Below are 25,883 nucleotides of genomic sequence, written 5' to 3'. Positions count from 1 at the left end.
AAGATCATTTGTTGATGCTTCATCTGCAGCATCTCTGTTGACTGTGGTTATTGCGCCATCCATTTCCCTCTTATAGGTATTGCGGAGGGCTCTGTTGTGGATGACTTCAGTGTTAACTCTCACCTGATTGTCAGAGGGGATTCTGGGTGATGTTGTTATTCGAGCCCGGATTACCATGCCAACGAGATAGTGATCCGAGTCTATATTGGCCCCCCTATATGTTCTGACATTCATCAAGGCTGAGAGGTGGCGGCGTTCGATCAAAGCGTGGCCAATTTGGTTGAAAGTGGTCTCGTCTGGAGAGGCCCACGTATGTTTGTGGACCGCTTTCCGCGCAAACCAGGCACTTCCAACAACCATTTCGTGTGACACTGCTAATTGAATAATCCGCAGTCCGTTATCATTTCTATATATCGCCTGAATACGGGCTCCTTACCTACTTGGCTGTTAAAATCCCCAAGTATGATTTTGATATCATATCTGGGACAGGCTTCGTGGGTTCGTTCTACTGCCTCATAGAAGGTGTCCTTCTCCGACTCTGCAGCCTCCTCTGTAGGGGCGTGAACGTTAATGAGGCTTATGTTTCTAAACTTGCCTCGAAGCGTAGAGTGCATAGCCGTTCGCGCATCCCCTGTAACGCTATTACATCAAGTCCTATATTGGAACAGAGTATCGGCTAGCTGCTCAGCAGCTTCATCTCTGTACAGGGAGCACAGGTTCCATGAGAAAATGCTCAAATCGTTATTCCTTTGTCGTTGCCGGGTTCGTCGTTGTGTAATCCGTCCAGTCCGAGGTTTCTTTTATGGCTTGCAGAAACAGAGATGATCTCTTTAAAGAGAAATGAGAAGCATTGAGCAGACTCTGATATTCTTCTGAGCTCATCCATGTGCTGTGGAAAGCAAGGCAGATATTGCCACGGGTTTTTACAGATGTCCATACAGTAAGGGTGCCATCTCCGAAATCGTATCAGAAGGCTAGTGATGCCAACCGTCGGATCAAAGATTGGGGGTGGCGTTGTAAAGTTCACTTTTTCGTCGGGTTAAATACAGCAATACAGCGTATAAAAAAAGAAAAAGGGACAGTATTAAAAACGGTAACTATCACAAAAAATAAGCCACGTTTTTTCGGCGAAACAATATCGGAAAAGCTTACTAATGATTTTACCCGCTTTCAAAATTCCTGAGAAGCTCCGCCTTCAAGATACGGATGGATTCAGGCGAAAACTAGAAGTTTCTTTTGCTTTTTTTAAAAGAGCATCCCTGTTTCTCTGTTAACGTGACATTGGTTTGGACGAACTGAGTTAGTTACCTTTTACGGTGTTTTCTACGCGCATTAGACTTAAATAAGTAATTTTTGATTCGAGAATTCAAACATGCAATTTCGACTGAGTGAGAGGAATTGGCGCTGGATGCGTCTATTCGAAGGGAGACTATCATTTAATCAAATAAGTTATGTGAAAACAAAGATTCAAGTGAGAACTGTACCTAGTGTTTCACCTCTTAATAATGATGCAACGATCCAATTCGTATTACAGTGATTTAAACCGTGATCTCCCATTGCAACAGCTTAGTTCTCTTAACTACTAAGCATCGAGCTGCTTGTGTTCATTCCTACACTTTGAAATTTGCTAAATATCGAAGCCCTCGCTGGTTATTATGTCGCTCTCGGGTAAAATAATCGACTCCCCATACAATTCTCTGGGATATTCCCGGGGGTCAGAGGGTCAGCACCAGAATGAACTCATTCCCTGTAATCAGGCCCGTCGATGAGCAGAAAGAGGGATCCTCCACCTCCAGGTCCGACCATTTTTTGAGGAACCCGAAATAGAGGCTTAACAAAATTAAATTGATTTTGTAATTTCGAAATCGTTTTCACCGCAGCTCTGGAATTTTCTCACAATGACGATGCTTATAATAGGAAAAATCTATTGAATCGCGTATAAGGTTCCAGAAAAGACCGGTGTTCCCCCTTTCCTAGCCTCAACTATAATATTTGCAGTAAGAAAGTTGAAAAGGTCTGGATTGAAAAGAATCAACATAGAAGGAACAGGAATTAAACGGAAATGCATAGCAACTATTGCTGTTGGGCGTAAAAGATCAACGGTCGGATTGCACGAGGTAGATTTCAGGAGAAGGAGGAGATCCCTAACGACCTTAACAAACGTTACTGAAGCTCTAAAGTCTACGCAACGGGTATGCTAGCCTGATGCATTCTGTAGCCTCTTTTCTTTGGAAGTTGTCAAAAACATCCATATTTCTCAAGATTTTCGTACATACTTTCACTGAAAAATGAATTACCTGCGATGCGGCAGATGAAAAGAACACGTTTCCGACAAGTGTAAGGCACTATTTCCAGCAAAACCGCTTAGCGAAACGAATGAATTGAATCATCTTTGAAAACGCTCATTAGATGCTAATCAACTTAAAATGGAAACGGAGATTTAAAGCGAGACTTCTTTGGCTTCTCCACATGATCACGCTGTACACCGAAGTTCTTGGGGGTGAGATAATGATTTAGACAAACATCGAAATTTGCAAAAGTCCTTTCGGAAGAAGCCGCAGGAAGCAAGTTCGAGTTGGAATCAGTGAAATGGAATAGCAGCCTAGACCTAAGTGCTGAGAAAGGCGCCAAGCAGTCGTCGAAATATGCATGCAGAAAAAAGTGTTCTAGTAAAGTTAACGTAAACGGTTTTGAAATTTTTATTTGTATCTTCTTTGTCCTTGAGCACTTCTTTTGACTATATTTACTCAGCCTTGCTTTGAATGTTGTTAATCGGTTTAAGCTACTGAAATCCCCTGTTCACTACTACTTATATTGTCATCCCGGGTCGCTGACTCCCCTTAGCATCCTTTACAAAGGCATAAAGGAGGCACTCATTGCCTAAGCAAGTTTTTCGTGCCGTTAAGAATAAGCGAGTATTTGGAATTGGGAAAAGGTGAAAATGACACTGGTTTCTACCTCAGGAAATTCAGTTTGAGGAGATACACTTAGTTCCTTTCACTTGATGAACCCTATACAGGTAGCTTTATAGATTATTTACCTCCTCAACAACTCATTCGCAAGCAAAAAGCTAACCGAGTGCTAATTAAGCTGCATGTGAATACTATTAACCTTTCACTTGGGTGCTTGCAAACTTGTAAATATTTTAGGTCTCCGCACCTATCGTCAACATCTTCCTATGGGTTTCCCTGGAAATTATACATATCATATCTACCTCTTTAATGTCAGCTGGATTCGTGCCACAATTACTGGTAAGATAACTCCTTAATTAGCAAACTGAGGACACTTACGCTTGTAGACGTAACCCTGACAAGAACATGGGCTCCGAAAAAATGCTAAGCCAAGCCTTCCTCTAACGCGATTAACCTTTTAAGTTAGTTGAGACCTATAAACTCTAATAAGGATAATGGATTCTAAGCCACTCTGCTTTGGAACTTGACAAACATATTTTGCAACTTTCACACTTCACTTCACAGCGAACTTATATGTTTTCTGTTTAATATTCGTGAAGTGCAGGCAAGCTTGACGAGAGGGGGCAGAGAAAAGGGGTTGATTCTCCCTGAGCGTGAAAGTCCAGAAAAGAGACTTTGAAACCAATAGATTTGTTCGATAATCGTCTGTATTCACTTCGGGTCCGGATTTTCTTTGTACAGTCCCTATCATGCATGAGTACTTCACAAAACCATTTAAAGGGGTACTAATCGGTTTGCTCGAAGCGAGGGTATGGTGATAAATATAGATCACATTAGTCATATTGCTGAGAACGCCATATGAAATTGAGATACATAAACTGGAATGAAAATAAAGTTAATAAAAATAACGCAACTCTTGAAGAGTCGCTCAGGATATGCAGACCGCTTACGAAGTCAAGCTTATGAAACCCTCTTAATAATATATGGATCACAGATTAGACTGATATGCATATCACCCGTCTTTCCCCAGCTCAAACCTAAATACTCATAGAATAGATGATTGTTCAGTTGTAGTTTACACTGTACGAAGTAGCGCCTAAGGGACTTCAAGTTAGCTGTGAAGCAAAGGAAAGGGACGCTTGGAAGAACTCTGGTCAGAGCTGCACATACATTTTTCGCGGATTTCTCGAGAGTTGTGATAGGACCTTTGTCGTTGCCAGGTTCGTCATTGTGTAATCCGTCCAGTCCGAGGCTCCTTTTGTGGCTTCTTAACAAGTTGTTTTCCGTGTAGGGTTGTCAGCCCTACCCAACCCCCAACTTGGAGAACCAGTTGGTACAATTTGTCCCGTTTTTAGGCGCGCTTTCATCCTTCTCCGTCTGCAGCTTTTCGTTAAGGAAGAACTCCCAGCGATCACCACGTGGAGGTGGAGATAGGGTTTGGTAGTAGAGCTGTTGGTGTTGGTTCAGCAGGCATTTCCCAGGTTTTATGCTCCATCGTGGGTACTAATCCACGTTTCGCCCTGGGACCTATGCTACCCTTTGACCACCAGAGAAGCGGAGAAGCGACTTCACAGACAGAAAAAGAAAGCCTGAGAGGACCAACAAGTCTGTGAGCTAGAAAAGTACAGGAAGCAACCGCACCAGGCGCGGAAGTTTTACCAACAAGTCCTTATACACCTCGATGGCCATCCTGCCGAGGCAAAGAGGGAAATCTGATTTCCGACAGAATAGGCATATTGGAACTAAGGATTGAGTACTTCGATAAGCTACTGAATAGCCAGGACATCGGCAAGTTGGAGGTCCCGCCAACTGAAGACGACGGACAAATACTGCCACCACCAAGTATAGCATAAGTCGCCATGAGCCGATGGAATTACAGCCGAATTAGTTATGGAGGCGACCAGTTACACCAAGTGGTTCATCAACTTGTGCTCAAGGTATGGGACAGTGAATCAATGATTGGCAACGAGGCATTATTTGTCTCATACATAAAAAGGGAGATATCACACCGTGCAGGTTGCTGAGTACCATCTATAAGATATTCTCCGCTATCTTGCCAGGCCGGATAGCGCCATGCGCCCAGAACATCATTGGCCCATAACAAAGAGGCTTCACCTCAGGCAAATCAGCAATAGATCTGATTTTCTCTCTGCGGGAAGCGATGGAAAAACTGTTGGAATATGAACACCAGTTGCACCATCTATTCATCGACTTTAATGCCACCTATGATAGAGCACGGCCATGAGAGAATTCGGTATCCTGACGAAACTAATAAGACTGACTAGGCTAACCTTTACCAATGTGCGAGGCCAGATAAAAGCAACAGGATCACTCTCAAGACCATTCGACATCAACAACGGTCTACGACAAGGGGATGCTCTATCATGCGTCCTCTTTAACCTGGCCCTCGAGAAAGTGATCCGTGATGCTGATGTAAATGCGGGGGTACGATCCTCTTTAAGTCCATCCAACTACTGGCCTATGCTGACGATAGCGACATCATGGGAAGAATCCGACTCAATAGGTTACGGTGGGCGGGTCACTTAATCCGTATGGAAGAGGATGATCCAGCCCGGAATGTCTCTGGTAGAAAAAGAAGACGAGGTAGACTCTGGCTAAGATGGAGCGATGGCGTAGGTTAGGACGCCAGACAGCTTTTAGGGATATCGATTTGGTGGACCTCGGCGCAAAACAGGGATGTGTGTAGTTCCTTATTAAGGCAGGCCTAGACCGGATACCGGTTGTTGCGCCGTGGATGATGATGATGTAATAGGACCACTCAAAAGCCAACTAAGAATCACATGGATCAATCTCCTGCTGAAAATCATTTAAGGATTTTTCCTTCGGCAATGAGGAAATCGTGGCTAAGTCTTGGAAGATGAGAATCAGAGAAGAGCCACTGGAAATTTGCAGAACCGGAACTTTGGTGGTTTGAATTAGGAGGTATTTAGTTAATCGAAATTTTAAGTGAAAGAACTTTTTTCCTCCCCGAAATACGTACATATTTGCATACACTACATTAATTTTAGCCAACAAAAAGGAAAATATCTTGAAAGGCAAATCTTTCACCCGCACTTTGAGTCCATAAGGCAAACTTAATACGGTCTTCCAGCTCGTGGTAAAGACAAGGCCGGATATGTTTGATGAGTTGTCCGAAGCATAGATTGCAGAGAATATCTTCTCTGCATTATGGGAGCGGCGTTAACTTCTTTTTGTATCGAAACTTCGTAAACCTCCAGGCGAGCATTATCTTATTAACCCATATACATACTATATAATGATAGTTCAGGGTTGTTGACGGCCTAGGAACCTTTAAGATTAGCAATTATCGGCTATGTGAAACTATGTGCATCTAAGAAATGCATCAAATCCGTTCAACTAAAATCAAATTGTTTGCTCCCTAACGACAGTTGATATTCCCGTCTCTCATGGGTTGTCTCGACAGTCACCCCAAAGGAAACGGCTACGAGTCCATCATCAGTGGACTCAAAGTATCTTACTGGACCGCCATGTAACTGACCTTCAACAAGTGGACAACGCCAAAAATAGAGTACGATAGCATTGGTTATGGTAACCAAACATCTAAAGGAAGTCAAGTTGTGCTTAAGTGAAGATAGAAATTGCTCATCACCACAAAGCGCTAGAAAAGAACTTTAGACTTTCGTTAGTATTGAGAATCATATTACTTTTAAGCCGATCTGTACGTTTGGCCGTAAAAATTTCACCAGCTCTTGCAGTATACGGATTGCGAAATATCCAGCGAAAGTAATACCGAGGCAAGGATGATACCAAACGCAGGTGATGTGCAGTATACTTGCAAGTAGATTTTCCCTGATGGAAGGGGGAGGGAAAAAAGAATACAGACTTGGACATAACGAAGTAACTAACGCTAAGGGATAATAGCGGGGCCCGCATAATTTTCACCCCCGGCCCAGATTTTCTCTCCACGGCCCTAAATTTAACTGCAAGGAAATTGGACTGTTTAGCGTTGCTGATCGATGGATGTAGCGGAGAGATGTTTTATTTGCTATACGTGGACATCATTTCGCCTGGAGCAGATGAGGCTCAACACAGTTCAATCAACGAAACATAGAAAAGTGAATTTAAAATGCTTGATCTCGGGGGAGCTGCATTCAACACAGGCACATTGGGATCAAACAATCGAACGCTTGTGCAGGGTCACACGAACTATCTACGAAACTTGATAGTGGAGCTCAATTGGGAATAAGTTGGAGACTTCGAAAAAAATAATTTCAAGAAAAAGCAAACGCGTCATTATAAGAACTGATTGTTTGTTTGATGTATGCAGCAAATATATCGAAGTTCGACATCCCGAGCTGTACTTCAATTGGCACCAGGCTAAATATGCAGAACCACAATTGAGTACAACTAGGTATACATTGACCAAGTTCAGGGGAACACAGTTTATTCCGGCTCAAAGGCAAATTGCAGTGATCTTGTTGTAAACGGCAGCAAAATACGTCGATCTCGTCGTAGAGTTGCTTTGTTTACGGAGCCAGATTTATGATAACAAGCTCAAATAAAAATTCCGCATTTACTAGGATCACTTTTCTTCTAGTTCAAAAGAAACTCCACCGATACCCAAAAGCTCCAAGTTTTCGTCAGTACCTGCCTGCACCGTATCATCGGAGTACGCTGGCCTGACACTATCTCAAACGAACAAGTTGGTCGGCGCAAAGAGACAGGCCCTCATATTTCCGTCACATATTGAAGGGGTCGACAATTGCATTGCTGACTATGCCATGCAGTGGAATTCACTCTCCTCAGATGGCCGACGAGTGGATCGCCCCAAGCATACTTGGCGTAGAACAGTAGAGAACGAGTTCGAGTGTCCCGGAAAGTCATGGGGGGAACTGAGGGGTATTTCAGGTAACCGCGCACAGAGGCGCCTATTTATTGTTGATGCGGTATATCCCAACAAGGGGTGAATGGCAACCATATATTGGCGAAAATTGAATAAAACGATGCGCTACAAACCACATACTTTGTCATCAGTGCATCACCGAACGGTTTCGTGTACTTTCCAGCCACCAAAGAAATGAAGAATGGCATAGACAGGATACCGCCTCAGGTTTTTGAATGCGAAAGTGTTGCGCAGGATTAGTTGTATAGTACGTTATGATCACGTCCGAAATAGGGATATTGGCGAGCAGTATGGCATTGCAAGAGCTGTCGAGATGTTTCGAGAAAAGCGTCTTCGATAGTATGATCAGGTTACCCGCGCTGATGATAACTCGATGGTTAAAGTGTGACTCACTATACAATGATATAAAAACATCTTATTCTACCTGAACCGATCTATCAATGGAGGAATGTAGGGAACCTGGTCCAGACAAGTGGAACCCGCTATCGACCCACACAAAGGGCAAAGAAGCTTTTCGCTTCATTAAAACTATTTAGAGCTACAGCATGTGCTCATTAGCTATCTTTCTATCTCCAAGTGCCGCAGCAATTACACTTGGGGAGACGTTTTACGCCAATTCCCAGTCCATTTGTTTAGAATATTCTAAATAATTATTCACTTGTGACTGGAATCTGCAAGCCACCGAGCGTAAATTTCACGCAACATTTTATACTCAATGAACTCCCAAACATCCTTCTAAATGGTCACCTTTGGTCCAAATGTTCTACTTTCGTGGATCTGAAACGAAGTTTGGTTGCTGTTCCTTTTTCGCCCTGATCTCCATGGGTTTAGAGGATTTCCGTCGCAGACAATCCTTTATTCAGATAAAAGGTGATACCTATCAGAAAAAGAAGAAGGAAACGCAGCATGTCATCAGTTTTCGAATTTATTATTTGGAGATTTTTTTCTTTTTTGAGAAGAGAACTTATTTTTTTACATGGTATGCATTTATCAATGAGTTTAAAGTACTATAAATACAAATACGCTTAACTTGGATGCTCCTCATTAATGCATGCTAGCGGTGCGTGTAAGTCAGCATTTACCGATGCATACATTCCAAAAAATCTTACCGTTACAAACTAGAAACACATTATTATAAATTGAACTTATTGAACTCCACTTAACGCCTAAACGGAAAGAAAAAAACCTAAACTAAATGTAAGAATTATCATCATGCTTTCTCTTTCCCCATCGTCTTTCTCCCGCGAACATTCTCAACGACTTCGGATGAACAATCAACCAATCAATCACTCGGACAAGGAACTAGACCAGCCTTGATTATGCACCGACTCCGACGACGATGACGAAGACGTCGACGACGATGAAGTCGCTGACGAGGCGGACGACAACGATCTTTTGGACGATGACTTGCGGCTCTTCTGTCGGTGACGATGACCTTTTGAAGACGATGCTGATAATTTTCTACGTTTCGTCTTTGATGTTGAGGATTTCTTCCGAGTTGAGGATTTTTTCGATTTTCTTTTCCTACTGCTAGAAGTGGTTGACGACAGATTGCGACTGGATCGTGGTCGTTGTCGATCATGCTTTCGTTTGCGACGTTTCGACTGCGAACGAAGTTTACTCAGGGCTTTCGTGGAAGAGTCTGAATCAGAATCGGAGAATTTCTCACGTTTGAAAGTTCTATCGTTTGGGACATAATCCTCAGTTGAACTCTCATCGGTATCGGTTGAACTCTCCTCGTAAATGCTTTTCACGTTCCGGGCCCGTTTGCTCGTTGCTTGTCGAACCGGGCGAGCGTAATATTTTTTAACAATGCCATGGGCATTGCTACTTTTGCTACTTTGTTTATTACTAACGGATTTACTTGCGTTGTTTTCACCACTGTGCAGACCAGACGACGTCGAAGCGCCATTGTTGTACTCATCATTGTCATTGCTATTTCCGAAACCACTGCTCGACTCAGTCACTGTTGATTTTGAATTTTCGGCTTTTACACGATCTGGGGAACGATCCTTTTCTCTTTTGGGTTCTGCGTTTTTGCTCTTTTTCGATTTAGCTTCCTTTTTGCTTCGTGTTTCGTGATTACTCTCCGAAGAAGACGACGAAGAGGAAGATGACGACGATGAGGCGGAAAGCGAACTTATGAAAACACCTTTCGGCGGCCTCCGCTTTCGACTGGGCCGTGTGACTACACTTTCCAGAGGGGGAGTTTTATGTTGTTCGCTCACGAAAACCACGTCACTATCTGATTCCGAGTTTAGAGAAACCAACTCAGGCGTCCGCAAATGGGGCGGTTTTCGTTCACTAACAAACTCACATTCGTCGCTGCTCGATGAACTTAAGACTATGTTCCGGTCGATTTGAATGACTTGACTCTCTCCTAGAACCTGCGGCTGACGGATACTATCGACTGGCGCCGTGCTAACTTCGATAATTCCCGACGGATAGGATGATGACGCGAGCGTACCACCACTACTTGCACTTGCATCGATGTTACCTGCTAGAATAAACGTCATATTGTTTGATCGTGTTTCAACTGTAAACTCTGTTCTACCCCTACGTCTGGATCCGCCGCTGTTCCCGCCGCGCACATGGATCACATCCTCTGAGTCGGAGAAACCTGACGAACTCGACGACGATGAGATGATCACCTCTTCGTAGTAGGGAGAGTAACGCACCTCCCGATCGTAGCCTATCATGTCGTAAGGACTTCGTGCGAAATTCAGCAACTCGTGGATGAAATGGGCCGTTCGTTGGCGGAAGTATGGTTGCAATCGGCGCCGGAATTCAGGAGAAGTTATGTTGAAGACAGACAATATTTCGTTTATGGTGTTCATAACGTATGAAACGTGATGATCGGAATCACGAAGGAGGCAAACAACATCTCGATTGATCCAGGCCATTATACGATGCATTTGAGCTGGATTCTCACTGTGAATAGAGAAATGATATTGTGATTATTAATGAAACGTAGCGAGTAATGTAAATATCATAAAAATGGATGGACGTACACTGCAGAAGCGGAGGATACAAAGTTCGGAACCTTCTTTTCTTGCAGACAAATTCTTTTTGTTCTACATAACACTCATTTAATTTTTCCTAAATCTACGCCAAAACGGAAACTGTAGAAGGCTCTGGCTTGATGCGTAGCTGAAGAATGAAGCCGTTCTGAGACCGTTCGACGTGATCATTCCGCTTTTAAATAAGTTGAATGATGTCGCGAATGTCGGCAAGAAGGCGTTCAAACATTTTCATTGTATGACTGTGTTATCTTGCACTGCAATTACGCAACAGAAAAGCTCACTGAGCCAAAATGTTGGGTCCCAGCATTTCGCTTTTCAAAGCTCAGCCGTGACGTCAGATTCTGTTGCTTTTCAAGATTTCATTGCCGACTTCTCGCTGGAAGGGAAAGCGTTGCAAGAGTAAACTTATCTCCTAAACAGTTGGATCTTAGAGCAGCGAATATTGAGGGATTACTTGAGAAATCGCTCCCTGCCCAGAGGAAAGCGGAGATCACGTCAGAAGTAGCACAGAAATCCATCCTAGGATTGGGCCTTTGAAACGCTTGTTACGAGGGTCGGCTAAGGCTCGACATTCCTGAAGGGTCACACTTCATCGGCTATGCGGATGATGTTGCCGGAAACACTGTTGAACAGACATAAAGCAGACTTATATTGATGCGACGAATAAGCGGAAGGATGACTAGTCCTAGAAGTCCTAACTAAAAAGAGAAAACCGACTCTGTGTCCCATACCGATCGGCGAATTGATAATCAAATCAAACCCAACAGTTAAATACCTTTGATTGCCGCTCGGCTCAAGAATAAGCTTTTTCGAGCAAATCAAGGCAGCAGCAGACAAATCTGCAGCCAGAGTTCCAGTCTAAAGTCAGCTAATGGCACGTAGTGTGCTCTAATCTACGGGGTGGGGATAGGGGTTAATGCTCTCGGTACGTAAGCGCCTTGCGGACGTACAGAGACGCAGAGTTTACCGGGGAGTCTGCCTATTGCATTGTTTCTGATCGCGAGAGTGATCTCCGTCGTCCTTATTAAGGAGCGTGAACCCATATACATGCGAAGGAGAACAAACTCAAGGGAGATGGTTTCCTGTAAAAAAAAGCAACACATACTTAATGAGTGGCAACTCTCTTGGTGAAACTGGCAACTTAGATGTATGTCTCAACTGAAAGCATGGCGAGACTGACTATTTCCTTACCCAGCTTCTAAGCGGGCACGAAAATGTTCAGTCACAACTGCACAGAATTGGGAATGCTGATCACACCTTTTTTTATTTGGAAAGTGGGATGGGATTCGTCTAAAACTTTATGCAACCATGTTGCGCATTCTTTCGGATTCTTCTTGTGGCGAAGGAGACTAAAAAAATATCTATACTAAAAAAAATTGTGATTACATGGAATGCACATCGCCGCACCTGGTGCGATACTGGTGGGCATGCGAGTGGATGTAACAAAGCAGGACGGGAAATTTATTTGTTCCCTACGATGGCTTGCTCCGGGATAGGGCTTCTTCTATTACTACGTACCAAAAGTGAACCTTATGACGTCCAACAAGTCTCACGAAAACGTATGAAGCAAACTGCAACAAACTTTATGTAGATAAGAAAGGTGGTACATTTCTACAGTTACTTAAGCTCCAAATTAGCATAGGTATAAACTTACAAGGCTTTGTTGTGGCTTAAGGATACACTCAAAGTCTTCTCTGCTTGTCGTAAGAAGCGACTAAAAGGGATAGAAGTTTGGGGGATAGCAACGCGCAAATTTTGAAACTTTATTGCTACGGAAATGTCAACAACGCTTCCAATAGGGGCTGACCTCACGACGAAGATCTTTGGCTATCGGAAATAGACTATGATTGGTTTCGGGAATGTGCGCAGGCTTCTCGACAATGGCTGCGAGGGCCCGCGGAATACTCATTTTCCCCAAATCAAGCGGGAATTCCAGCGATATGAACGGGACATTCTGCGGCTAAGTGAAGTAAGATGGTGGCAACCTGGAGAGTACTCCTCTCCCTCTTGTGCAATGTGCTGGACAGCCGAGTGTTAGCACACGCGAATCTGGTGTCAGATTGTTTTTGACGGCTTCCGCAAGACGCGACCTCTTAAACTAAGAGCCGGTTTCTGATAAGACTTCTGACTGCTAGTTTGGGTTCAGGAGCATCACAATTGTACAGTGCTATGCACCAACGGAGACACCGTGGAATAGGATGCTTCTTAGAAGCAATTACACGCAGTTGAGGTTAGGCTTCCTAAAGGTGGCATTAGGTGGGCTCTGACAACACGTTGTTCAGACATGTGGTCTTGGCGACCGTAACGATAATGCTTTTCCGCCGTCTCGCAATTGGTAGCACGTTTTTAGAGTACAAAATCTGCTATCGCTTCGCATTGTTGCATCGCTAATTCTCGCAGAGCTGGAGAACTGCGACCCTCCAAGTTAAACATGATCCAGCTGGCTCTAATGACGACTGCGAGTAATGGCGACTGTGGCACGCTCAAATTCCAATGCCGTGCGAAATTCCGGGGAGTTTAGCGTAGAGTGCGCTGCGACAAACGGGAATTTGTTATTGCGCTGGTCAGGGAAGCTTGATCGACAGAGGGCAGGCAAGTTTCCGCTCCGAATTTTTAATTAATCACATTAACACCCTATGGATCACTTTGGAACAGTGCGTGGAGTTTAGATCTTCTCCTTACCTGTCTTTCATCCATTTTAACAAAGCTTCCTACAGCGCGAACAGGGTGTGTATCTGCCGTGTTCTACGCAAGCGAGAAAGTAATCGCTATTATCAGTGCGACATATGAGGGCGAAAAATGTCACGTGCTACACCGAGGTAAAATCTCACAGGAATTTAAAGTCCAAAAAACACTAAATCTTCTTTCGCTACTTTGTCTGGAAATGCAATATTGGTGTTGAGATACCAATATCAAGTTGAAGCTGTTCCGTGCTAGTATCCTCTCTGTCCTACGCAGGCGTGGTTGACGAGCTACGCCCCACATAGGGAGTTTATGGCCACCATATATAACAGTAGTGGAATAAAGGTGCATAGACTGAAATTAATGTTCATGAATACTTAGCAAGGTTGTCTGGAAATTGCCTCTTCCATACACTGCATTGTTAAAGCTGTTGTACTAAATACGGCAAGACTAAAGTCTTACGATCTCTAACAACTCAAATCTTCCATATTAGGGTAAGCCAACTACCACATTATTCAGTTCTTCACAAGACACGGTGGTTATTAGCATATCTGAATAGTTTTGGGTTATCATGAATGCGTCGGCCAAACGGAGTATCCAGAGCATGTGATGGTGAAGGCTGCGGAGATGCTAAGTCGAAGGAGAACTCACTTACGGTTCTCTCCGCAATCACAAAAATACAGAGGTGCTGAACGAAGTAAGAAAGAAGAAAGCAGAAGCACAAGTATTTAAAGGCAAACCCACTTTACCCACCAAAATAATGGTGGTCCCCCAAATCTAGTTATGGATAGATCGGTGGTTTTAAGCGCACACGCGCCCGCTTTCTTTCCCCAACACTTTCGCCTTTCCCGCAAATTTCTTAGCGCCAATCATCAACCAGCCGCTGTTGTGTACGGATCTTGGTGTTTTTTCTTTTGCTTTGCCTTGACAAGTTTTTAGTGGATGTTATAGTTTCCAGTATTTATTTCCTCTTCTTGTGGTTCCACATTTGACAGCGTCAGTCAACACGTGCTTTTTACGCATAATCATCAACTTCAATCTTGTTGCTATTTAATTTCTGTAGGTTAGTGACTAATACTAATAATAAATACCTGAGTAGTTTAAACAATACCTTTTTGTTTGTTGACAACAACCCTTTCCGTTCCCAAGTTGCCAATTATAAGTGGAAGCCGCTGCTTTGGATCATCAGCATCTATTGATCCCCCACAATGTCCCAAAATCTGCATTGCAAAAAGAGAAACGGAACAAAGAGACAGGTCTATATCCCCGCCTCCTTTGCATGCCTCCAAGATATCGAAGCCCACATCTTCAGCCCCTGTTGAAAATGTCCACCAGATTGAAAGGGACGCGCAAGTATTATAGTCACAACGAAAGCATCCTTAGGAAGTCCTTCCCAGTGTTAGTTGACAAGGTTTTTCGCCCACACGAAACCAGGAAAAGCCTGGATGGACTCCACTTTTTCGAAGCGATCAAAAATCTCAAACTAAATGTTATCACCGACGCCAAGAAATGCGGTTTGTCACGTTTTCGTGTCATCGTTGACACCGCGAAAAATTCGCTCAAAAACGAAAAGTTGAAGGAGAGACGATTAAGAGCCTTTATTATTCAAAATATGTTTATCACTTGGGTATTGTAAAGAGAATTCCAATTCTTGAAGGACCCACCTCTCCAATAAAAGTTGTAAAAGTGCAACGATTAAACAGAAGAGATCCAGAAAATCCCGATTAGTTTCTTCCGTCTGCTACTGTCAAATTGACTTTCGAGGGATCTGACTTCCCCCGAAAATATTGCATTCCCAAACCCTGACAATGTGGCAAATGTGGAAGATTAGATCACTTTTCCAGCCACTGCAAAGCTTCCGTTGAAAGATGTCTTAAATGCAGCATGCAATGATCCATGCGAAAGCATAAAGTGATTGCTTTGCGGCAACCCTGACTACCAAATTCGTTATAAAACCTGCCCAAAATGACTAGAGTATCTTCAACATAATCAGATAGCTGCAATCCAGAACGTAACAATTGGAGAAATCCAAAGGAATTCTGCCAATTACTATGATGTTCTCAGTTCATCTTCGAAAAAATTTTTCCGCCCTTACAACAAAGAGAGTTTCATCCACCAGAAACCCTCGAAAGGATATAAATAAAGTACTAAGGGGAAAACAATCCTTCAGGGCAGTACTGAAACATCAAACAGAACGGCCAATTTTTCCTACCATATTTTCCGCAAACTGCGAATAAAATTAATACTTCAAGTGGTTCGAAAATTGTAAAGGCAGTAAATGGTGTGGATCCTTCAACGGTACGCAAAAAAAGCATCTGTTGAGTATTATGCTAACAATCTGAATGCCAATTTAGTGATAATGGCAGAAATTTTCAACTACGAGGAAAAAAGTACTAATTTCTTCATTCTTGGTTTCAATACGATTGTTAAACTAAGACCAGACCTGTTTGCAGGTGTTATAATCGCCTTCAGACACAACATTGTTTTCCTAACAGTCCCATAACAAACAGACCATGCTTCATCATATCTTGCACTAACAACCTAGAACCCAATATCGCAATTGTTTTTGTATACCTTCCTCCGTCAACCAATGTATCTACCTTCCGCGCAGAAATCAACAAGCTACTTCACTGATGATTTCAATGCATGTTCTCAAATATGGGGTGATACCATTAATTCTCCCAAGGGTCGAGCTCTTTCAGAACTCCTCTTTGGAACAGAGTTCCAAATCCTTAATAATGGGAAACCTACCTACCACAATCTCATCAATAGCACACGAACTCACCTCTCGTCCCGGATCTGACAATAATCAACAACCCCACTTAAGATGGATGTGGGATACGCTGATGGTCAATATCAGTAATAACTACCACAGTCCAATCCTAATATCATCGACTTCTACCGCCCAAAGGTCAGAATCCTGCATAGCACGGAATTTACTAAAGAACAAATTTAGTAAACATAATGCCGCCCATATAAATAAACAGTATAACCTCATGCCTACAGTCTGAAGTGCATAAAGTTACGTTTCACATCAAAAACTGTAGGAAGCCAAAAGGCTGGTGAAACCCATCTAACAACTTTTTTCAAAAAAAGCAACGTTGCTATAAAGCTTTTCGTGCCACATCCAATACAAAGAGTTTTAGCTTATTCAAAAAAGCCACACGTCAGCATTGAGGAAATAACCCAATCCTCAAATCTTTCAGAATTCTGGACCTTCACCAAACGAATCCGGAACTCCTCACAGAAAACCAAAATTCCCATGGAATGACGAATACAATGGCAAATATGATCTACTTAAGGCTCAATACCATCCACCGTCGCGGCTGCCCCCATCTGAACCAATTATTGGTTGGTGCACCTCAACCTTTTTCACTTGCGGATCTGATGAAAGTACTTTCCAAACATGCTTCCTCATCCGCTCCAGAGGTGGATGGGATATGTTGTGTAGCCTGAATCGGTTTACTGAAGTGCAGCTGCTAGAGGCCTTAAATTCTATATGGATGCAGAAATCGGTGCCACCGGAGTGGCGAATCATCCGTGTAGTTCCGATCCCAAAAAGAAGCAACGATCTCACGGACGTCCACAATTTGATACCAATATCACTAATCAATGTTTTTGCCAAAACAAAATGGTTAAAGGTCGGCTTTATAATTTGCTAGACGATTTTGAATGTTTGCCTAGCCGAAGCTATGCGGATAGTAATCAACATAACTTCAGAAAAACAGGAAAAATTGCATATATCCGCCGTTTCCTTTGACATCCAAAATGCCTTCGCAAGGTTAAGTTAAAACAACGTAAATGTTTCTCTGAATCTCATTCATTTTGTCGCTGATTGTAAACTTCCTCCATGAGCGCACGCTCAAAGTCGGCAGCTACAAAATACTCATTCAAAATGACCTACACACGCAGAACGATAACCAGTTCCCTTACTATTAATCTTCATTTTGACGATAACTTGACAAATGCATTGGCTACAATCAACGCTCTACGGACAGACAACAAAAAAGCTTAATGCTCTATAGGAGCTTAATCAGACCCAGGCTTGAATATGCTGCAGCGTCCACTATCAACAGCCCAGGTTACATTAAGAAGAAGCTACACTTACAGCCTCCCGTTGGGGGACGTTGTGCAGGTCTCGCTAGTTCCACCCCGACGCATGCCATCTTCGCCACTACGAACACCGAAGAATTTTTTGATTGAGGACGCAGAGAGTCCTGAGTCCGCATCCACTTGATGACGGACCGAACCACTTGGAAAGCAACTTACTTTCTCTTTTGTGGTCCACGAAACCCTCTTTTTGAATTAAACACCCAATTTTTTACAAAAGAAAAGGTTAACTGATAGTTTCGTCCAATGCAGACGCAACTCATCAGACGCTATCGCATCTCTGCCCTGGGAGTAGCATGATGAAAAGTGGCGACAGGTGGTAATCGCTCCATTTATATATAAACGACGTGAATGTGAATTATAGAAGTAAAATCCGTCTAATATTCAATCCTAAATTAGGCCAAATTGAATTTTTTGTTGAGCCTCTGCCTCTCTTTTTGTAAAAACTTGAGTGTGGTGGTTGGTTATACACACTGTTTCAGAGCCTTTGGAAACATCTTTCATCAGATCAAACCCGATCGAACACCCACCAAGTCCACGAAAATTCAAGCCACATTGGAACACAGCACTCCAACTAACCCGTCTCAGTCCCAAATTGCATCATAATGTTGCCAACTTGTGGATAAGCTCACAAATCGTGGCTTCCATCTGCTTGCACACTGGGCGGATTCCACAGGTAGCGCTGTTGTTTTTACTACATCTGGAGAATGTTTAATTTCCAATATCGATGAAGCTTCGAACCTCACTGCTGACTTAGCCGCCATCAAATTTGCAACCTGTGCTGCACAGGACCGAGATCTCCAAAAAAAATTGTCATTTTGACTAACAGTCTGGGAGCGTGCAAATGTATGATATCTCAAACACCCACCCACTACTTAGCTGCAGAAATTCATGTCTTTGTTGAGGATTCTCACCATGAGGAAGTCCAACTATTTTGGACTCCTTCGTAGAGCGGGGTTCCTATTAATGAATAAGCACACCAGGCTGCCTAACGAGCACCTCTGCAAACCTCCTATAGTCCTCTCACGACGGACTGACAACAATCACCAAAAAAGTCATGGACACCTGAAATGAGGAGTATCAACAAACCTCTAGGATAAAACGAAAGTTCTTCGCCAACATTTTCCCAAAAATTCCAAACAAGCCTTGATTCTTCACCAATTAACCAAACTGTCGCTAGCACACACCACACTTTCAACAAGATCTTCCTGGCCAGGACAACTGCCTCAACCACGGGCCGCTGCGAAGCATGCGGCGAAGTTGAAACAAACGACCGCATCATCTTCCACTGTGGCAAGCTCCAACAATTTCGCCCATGGACTCCGTCTTCAAAGAACAGAAATGTCTGGCTGACCCTTTTAATGGTATGAAACACGATAATATAATTAAACTAGCATCTTGCATTGAAATCTCAAGTGCTGATATCTAATACCACACAGCATACATCAGTTTCTTCAAGAATAACCTGGAAAAAGTTTTTTTTTACGCAAACAAAAGCGAAACAACACCCCCTTCCACCTACTCAGCTACCACACCAGGCCTAAATGTAAACACGTGCTCACAAACGGATATGCACACATAATCTAATAGCAGTATTTCTTTTCTTCAGCCTTCGCCCCGTTGACAAGCGGGGTCAGCTCGTTCTGATTGGTTTCGCCATTTTGTTTTATCAAAAGTCTGCTCTGGATGTAACCGCGAGGCTTTCAAATCACCAACTAACGTATCAAGCCAACGTTGTTTCCCCCGGCCTTTTGGTCACTTACCATCGACTTCGATGTTCAGACCAATCTAGACTAGTGAATATTCGTTAGCGTGGGTTACTTGACCATACCATCGAAGACGCCTCTCTCGCAGATTTTCCATGATCGGCACGACCCCATATCGATTGCGGTTATCCTCTTTTCGGATGTGATCAAAGCGTATCACGTCACTAGTCCAACGCAACATCTTCGTCTCCATTACCGTAAGACGCCGTTCATTGTCTTTTATAGTCGGCCAACACTCAGAACCATAGAGCGAACAGGGAGGATGAAACTGCGGTAATTTTAGATTTGAGACGTTCATTGATACGTCGATCACAAAGAACACCAGTTATGGAATTTCATCCAGGTTGCGTTAATGCGTAAAGCAATTTCAGAACTCAGTTCTCCATTGGCTGAGAGCATTGACCCGAGATATTTAAATTGCTCAGTTCTGGACAGGTCACTGCCGCTGACAGTAATTGTGCGGGGGGATCGGTCGTCAAAAATTCAGTTTTATTCAGATTCAATCTGAGACCGTGTTGCATGACATGACATGAAAACATCGTCTGCATAAAGCAGTGTTTAGGACGCCGGACGTTGGATGTCCCGTGTGACAGCGTCCACAACAAGAACGAAGAGAAGCGGTGAGAGGGCGATTCCTTGATGAACACCAACAGAGTACGAGACGGTTTTAAACATTCGCCACACGTCGAACTGATTGTGGTAGAGCAGTTGGACCCAGCGCACAAGTTCTTCTGGTAGAGCATACCAAGATGAGTATCGTGTGGCATACGGTCAAACGCTTTCTCCAGATCGAGAAATGCAATGTAAAGAGGACAATGCTTCTCACCGTGCTTCACCATGAGTAACCGCGCAGCTTATATTGCGCCAGTAGTTCTACAGTTCTTGACAAACCCGGCTTGATTCACGGTTATTGCAACGATTTCTCGAATACGGTTGTCAAGAATGCATTCAAAAATCTTCATAGAATGGGAAAGTAACCGGACCGGACGGTAATTTGAACATCGGCTGGACTACCCTTCTTTTCCCATATTGAAACTATGTTACTTTCTTCCCAGCCAGATGGTGTTCTAGCTTCCTTAATAATCCGATTGAAGAGCCCCAGTGTTGGGTCCCAGCTCCTCGCTATCCAGAGCTCAGATGCGATGTCGTCAGGTCCTGTGACTTTCCCCGATTTCATTCGTTTTGTTGCTTCCTCAATTTCAGTGGTGCTGACAGTTACGTCTCTGTTTTTACGTGGGTCCCCGTCTCGGGGACTTAATCCCACGATCTTCTTAAGACACGGATTGATTTTGTGACCGCAATCAGAGCCTCGCTGTGACAAGGAACAACGGTACCAGTCTATACCAAGTGCATGGCTTAGCAGTCATACTGGTGGATGTAAGACTTACATAAATCTCTACCGACTAAGGAGTACGGCTCCCGTGTTGAAACGCAACACCACGTCGAGGCCCGAAGGTCTCTGCTCACTTGAGCATAACCAACAACCCCCATGAAGCTCCCACTAGGGGGCCAACCGCAACAACTGAGCTGAACGCACATACAACAAAACTTCCCCGGTTCCCATGGTACCAGTATACCCCTGGTAAGTTTTCATAAACCTATTGCCACTTCAAATGAGTCCCCTTGCAGACTAGGGTCTGATCGCCCTGATTAGGCCTTTGGAGCAATCGCCAACTGCATCACGGCCGGCAAACCAAAGTGAGTACAGCGTCTTCCGGTGCCACCACTATGGAGGTTCTCCTCGGCCACTTGGTTTTGGTTTGGCCGACAGGGTTGCCGCCCCGTCTTCCTCACCGCCACCTCACCAGTGGCACTGACACGAAAGTCCTGGGGGTTTAACGTGAGTACCTGCCGTGAAGGCTTAATCCCACGGTCCTCTTCGGACGGATTGATTTTGTGACCACAATCAGAGCCCCGCCATGCAAGCACAGCGGTCCTGGTTTATACTGAGTGCAGGCTCAGCATTCATACCAGTGGATGCGAGGCCTATCTAACACCTCTGCCGCAACTAAGGGGTACGGCGCCCGAGTTGTACAGCGCAACTCCACGCTTCAGCTCCGAGGAGCTCTGCCCGCGATGTAGGCATAACTACAACCACCATGAAACTCCCACTAGGGGGTCTACCGCAAATAACCGGGCCGAGAACACATCCTCCAGGAATTCTCCTGGAGCATATGCTCTCAGAGGGCCATCCCGGTTCCCTTGGTACCAGATAACCTCCGGTGAGGCTTCGTGGCAGAGCCACTTCAGATGAGTTCCTTGCAGACTCGAGTCTGATCGCCCTCCTCGAGTACGTGGGAGTGGCACTGACAGATGGAATTGCTCCAAATGCCGGTAATGCTTGTGGAAGTGAAGAATGAACAAATTCTTCAATTGAAATCTGCTCGAAATGTTCTCGCCATCTATCCCTCGCGGCCCGATGGTCGGTAAACAAAACACCATTTTTGTTATTAACACAACAGAAGTGCTCGAGGTCTTGTGTGCGTTCGTGCCGGCTACTGTCAAATCGATACAGATGTTGCTCGCCATCCCGAGTGCCCAATTTATCGTAAAGATCTTTGTAATCAACCGCTCGGGTGACAACGATTCCTTTCTTTGTTACTCTTCTACGTGATCATGAAAATCACCTAGACCTAGCGAGCCACCCCAAATCCAAACGAACAAACAATCCTTAGCGCTCTTTCTTCTTTTTTTTTTGACGTCGACAATCGGTCAATCCCCACGGAGAAGGATTTCGATAGATTCGGAGAAGCGAGCTGCCTCAATCTCCAGCCAGGAACAATTTTTTTAAGAGACGCGCCCGATATTAGGCAAATTAAACATTCCCTTCAGAATTTGGCATTTGGGACACCTGGACCTGTTTCTCTTTGTAATTTCAATGGAGCCGCTGAAACATCGTAGGCGCAATGACAGGGGGACGGCTCCAAAATAGGGGACACCGATTGGCTTCCGCGAGTTCGACGCAAAACTGGCTAACTTACGTCTGAATTTGTTGATAAATTAAGTGGCCCATGAAGGATACCACCCCTTACTATGACTTGCCAATCGAATTAACATTCTTCCCAGTAGGCAATTAAAAAAAAGCCCCGATAGGAAGCAGAGAGCTTGTTTTCTTGGTGGGTTAAGCCACTAAGGCAGATAGAAAACATAATCCTATTCTATTCCACTTCAATCCTATTTGAATTCGAAACGAACCTAACTGGGCAACTATGAATAAACAACAGAAACAACCCCCTCCCCTTAAATCTAAGCAAAACTAGCGTCACTCACCGTAAAAATCTGGCAGAGCACTCGCGATACCTGCCCGTGATATCCACCACTGGCATCGCGTACAACCGCCTATCGTAGATATAACGTCGCCACAACTGTCCCAACGTACTCGAAGGGATGATCCCGTCCGGATACTCTTGTCTTAGCCTCTCCACCAGCAGCGATCTGTGCAGGAATATCTGCTGGAGCGTCTCATTGTCTGTCGGGTGCACCTGAACGGTGGTACTGAACCCATTCCTTCTGGAAAAAGGACGTGTGACGCATCAACACGAAACGAAAGGCTTGAATTCATGATACGTACATTTCGGACCGGAACCTCGAGATCGGATACTCCCCCAAGTACACGTCGAACCGATGCGGATACAAGGAATGCACCGCCGCCGCCACGGCCGAAGCAGAGCGGCTGGCCATTATATGGGCGGAATCGCGCTGCGGATGGTGCGTCAGCGGCGGCATCGGCAGCGGGACTGGTGGAATGCTGGGCGAAGACTGCTGCGGCTGGCCGACCAGGTATTCCTCGAATTGGTCGATGGACTTCACATTGTGGATGATCGAGTTGAAGGGCTGCTTGCACAGCGGACACTCGGCTTTCACCTAAAACGGAACCAAAACAATCAGACCCTGTCGGACAAGCTGCGCCCGGGCGAATGCCAGGCAGACGGCGCCCCAACCTTGCTCCACTCCAGCAAGCACTTGAAGCAGAACTGATGCAGGCACGAGTCCGTGAAGCATTTGTTTTTGCAGCGGCCCAGGCAAATGGCACAATTCGGAGGAGGCGAATTGGTGTTCAACGTCCGCAGGTTTATATTGCACTCGTTATCCGAGCTGGCGGACGAGTCGGGCGACTTCAAATTCAAGAGGCGGTCCGGAGTCTCGGGGCACTGGTCGATGCGCTCCGGAGTGGCCGGGCACTCGACGACTCCAACACTTTCAGCCATTTCGCGTTGCTCCGTTCGTAGACGGCCAGGGTTCCTATTTCCACCAGGTCAACTCGCACCACGTAGAAAGCCACAACAGAAAACTAATATCACCGCTCTCAAAAGCGAATCATTCGTGTCAGAAAACGTCAATAAATCGTGCTCACTGAAATCAGCACGAGAACTCGGGGTTCGCACTTGCACCGTTCATGAAATTACACCTCACAAATGACGGCAGCGAACACAAGAACTGCGACAACTCGCACGTCCACGACCGACATTTTCCACTTTACTACATCACTTTTCGCGTTGCGCGCGTGTATAAACATAATTTCTCAACACTACACTCCGCTGGATATGAAAATCCATTCGGAAAACTGCTCGCAAATGAGTTTTTCAACACTTTTTCTCGAAACGAAGACGGTACACTAATGCGGTGGCCATCAGCGTAAGAGCAATTTTCCCGTGTTTTGTTCAGCTGAGCAATAGCCCGAAGACGTAAAGGGGATCGATTTTTCTGTTTTAGTACAATCGCAGTTGGTATGCCTGGAAAATGAGAAGTTTTTTTGTTTGAATTTGTTGTTGTTGAGTTTGACAATTATGGGGTGCGAATAGGCCGGTGGGGGAAGTTATCAGTTGGCGGGATGAAGTATTTGAAATATTTTCTAGGAATTGAATTTTTGGGCAAATAAAAATTATGATTGCATATACGTGAGGTAGAGAAATAGAGTTGTAAATAATTATTTTGTTTGGGCACCGAAAACTGTTAAAAATCATATCAAAAACTCTGGTTGTAAATGGCTGAAAGTGGGAGGGGGTGCGCTATCAATCACGAGTAAGCAAATCTGGTCTGACCTAGGTGCTGCATATCGCTGCACGAATAAGCCCACAAGTTGTCGTAAATATTCGTTGGTCGGGTGAAAGACTTCGTTTACGTTTAACATACGTTTACGTTCGTATCACCTCTGGTGAAATTACACCTCACCAGGATGATAGCCGGTTGGGAGCGGTGAGGTGGGAGGAGAGTGAGGTGATTCACACCCGGAACTCAGAGTTTTCTTGAGAAGTCCAGCATAAAAACTGTATTTTAAATTGGGGAGGGGGGGGGGGATGAGCTGCCGGCTGTCATAAAAATAGCTTCACTTTTGCTTCTCCTGGACTGGCCTCAAACGTCGTAAAACGTTGGGTTATTATGGAATGTGGATTCCCGTTGCCCTCGCTTTTCTTTGAATTCGATAAGGCTTTCGGCAGTGCCTTTGGGACGCTCTACGCAGGGAGGCATTCTTAAGAAACTAATAGCTGTTATCAGAGCAACATATAATGCTAAAAATATCCAAAACATGGTCCGCCAGATTTGTATTATTTAAGCGATATTTTTTTTCTTATCAGTGATGTCATTGGAAGCATTAATAGCGTCTGGCTTTGCTGTTCTGCACGAAATTTTTAAGTTCAACTATCTTAGCATGAGGACTGCATGATAGAGTGACGCGGAATATAGCTCTCTTGAGTCAGCATATCTATCTCCGGGGTTGATGCGTAGCTTTCCAGTAGCTGATCGTCTCGTCTACTTTCTCCAGTCCAGGGTGTTATGCGAACCGTGCCAATTGGATAGTTTTTAGTCGTAGGAATGAGGTTCATTCGACACTGCACCTGGTTGCCTTCGTGAGATAGCTTTACCTTAGCGCGCTACAAGGGACCATGGCTTTACGAACCTCCTAACCACCATACTAGTGGTAATCAAATGAACAAGCAATTAAAAAAAAACCCGAAATATTAGGCGGAGGCACATCCTTGCAGATGAGAACCAAGAGACCGCATCAAGCTCAACTTTGGCTAACCGCGATGGCTACAACCAAAAAGACACCCTGCTGAAAAGGCAGAGACCAGCAAAAGTACATCATTATATCAGACGTCAGGATGAAGACGGACCTCAGTAACGCAAGTGCTAAATGATATCTTTCCTATTTGTAGGAAGACTTAGAACCTAAAGAGGCCCTTAAGAAGGCTCAGGATAAACATAAGCCTTCAACAATGGACCAAGAAACCCAAATCAAAACAAACCCGACAAAGAGGAAATCCTGGAAAGGTGAAGCATGCAAGTAGAAGTCAGGAGGTTCACCATTAGTTATGCTAGTACGATGAAAAATATGCGACTGACCATAGTGTCGAAAGTACTTCTGGATGTGCAAGGAATGGAATGCATAGCTCATGTTCACCGGCATACGCTTTCGGCCAGAGCTTGTACTGCTGGACTGTCCACCAGAGGATACGAATTTTTTAGCACGATTGTCTCTAAAATGCTAAGCTGGAAGAAAGCA

At 44.3% G+C, this 25,883-nt stretch overlaps 1 protein-coding gene across 6 annotated transcripts; it reads right to left on the bottom strand.

Moving 5' to 3' along the window:
• Positions 1-8,706: 8,706 nt before the first annotated feature.
• LOC119659318 (E3 ubiquitin-protein ligase Topors) lies at positions 8,707-24,076 on the bottom strand. Of its 6 annotated transcripts, none has more exons than XM_038067340.1 (5): positions 23,320-24,076; positions 22,950-23,242; positions 22,649-22,888; positions 10,352-10,728; positions 8,707-10,297 (listed from the first exon to the last, which is right to left on the bottom strand). In XM_038067340.1, exons 1-5 carry the CDS (start codon positions 23,584-23,586, stop codon positions 9,084-9,086), a joined length of 2,391 nt encoding a protein of 796 aa, XP_037923268.1. In that variant the 5' UTR covers positions 23,587-24,076; the 3' UTR covers positions 8,707-9,083. The 6 variants fall into 6 exon arrangements, with proteins under 6 accessions (XP_037923268.1, XP_037923269.1, XP_037923270.1 ...); XM_038067341.1 differs by having other exon boundaries at positions 8,707-10,294; XM_038067342.1 differs by having other exon boundaries at positions 10,358-10,728.
• Positions 24,077-25,883: the final 1,807 nt, after the last annotated feature.

This window comes from Hermetia illucens, chromosome 6 (genome assembly GCF_905115235.1).
Source record: "Hermetia illucens chromosome 6, iHerIll2.2.curated.20191125, whole genome shotgun sequence".
NCBI lineage: Eukaryota > Metazoa > Arthropoda > Insecta > Diptera > Stratiomyidae > Hermetia > Hermetia illucens.
The sequence above is the reverse complement of the archived record's forward strand: the minus strand, read 5'-3'. Positions and strand labels throughout refer to the sequence as shown.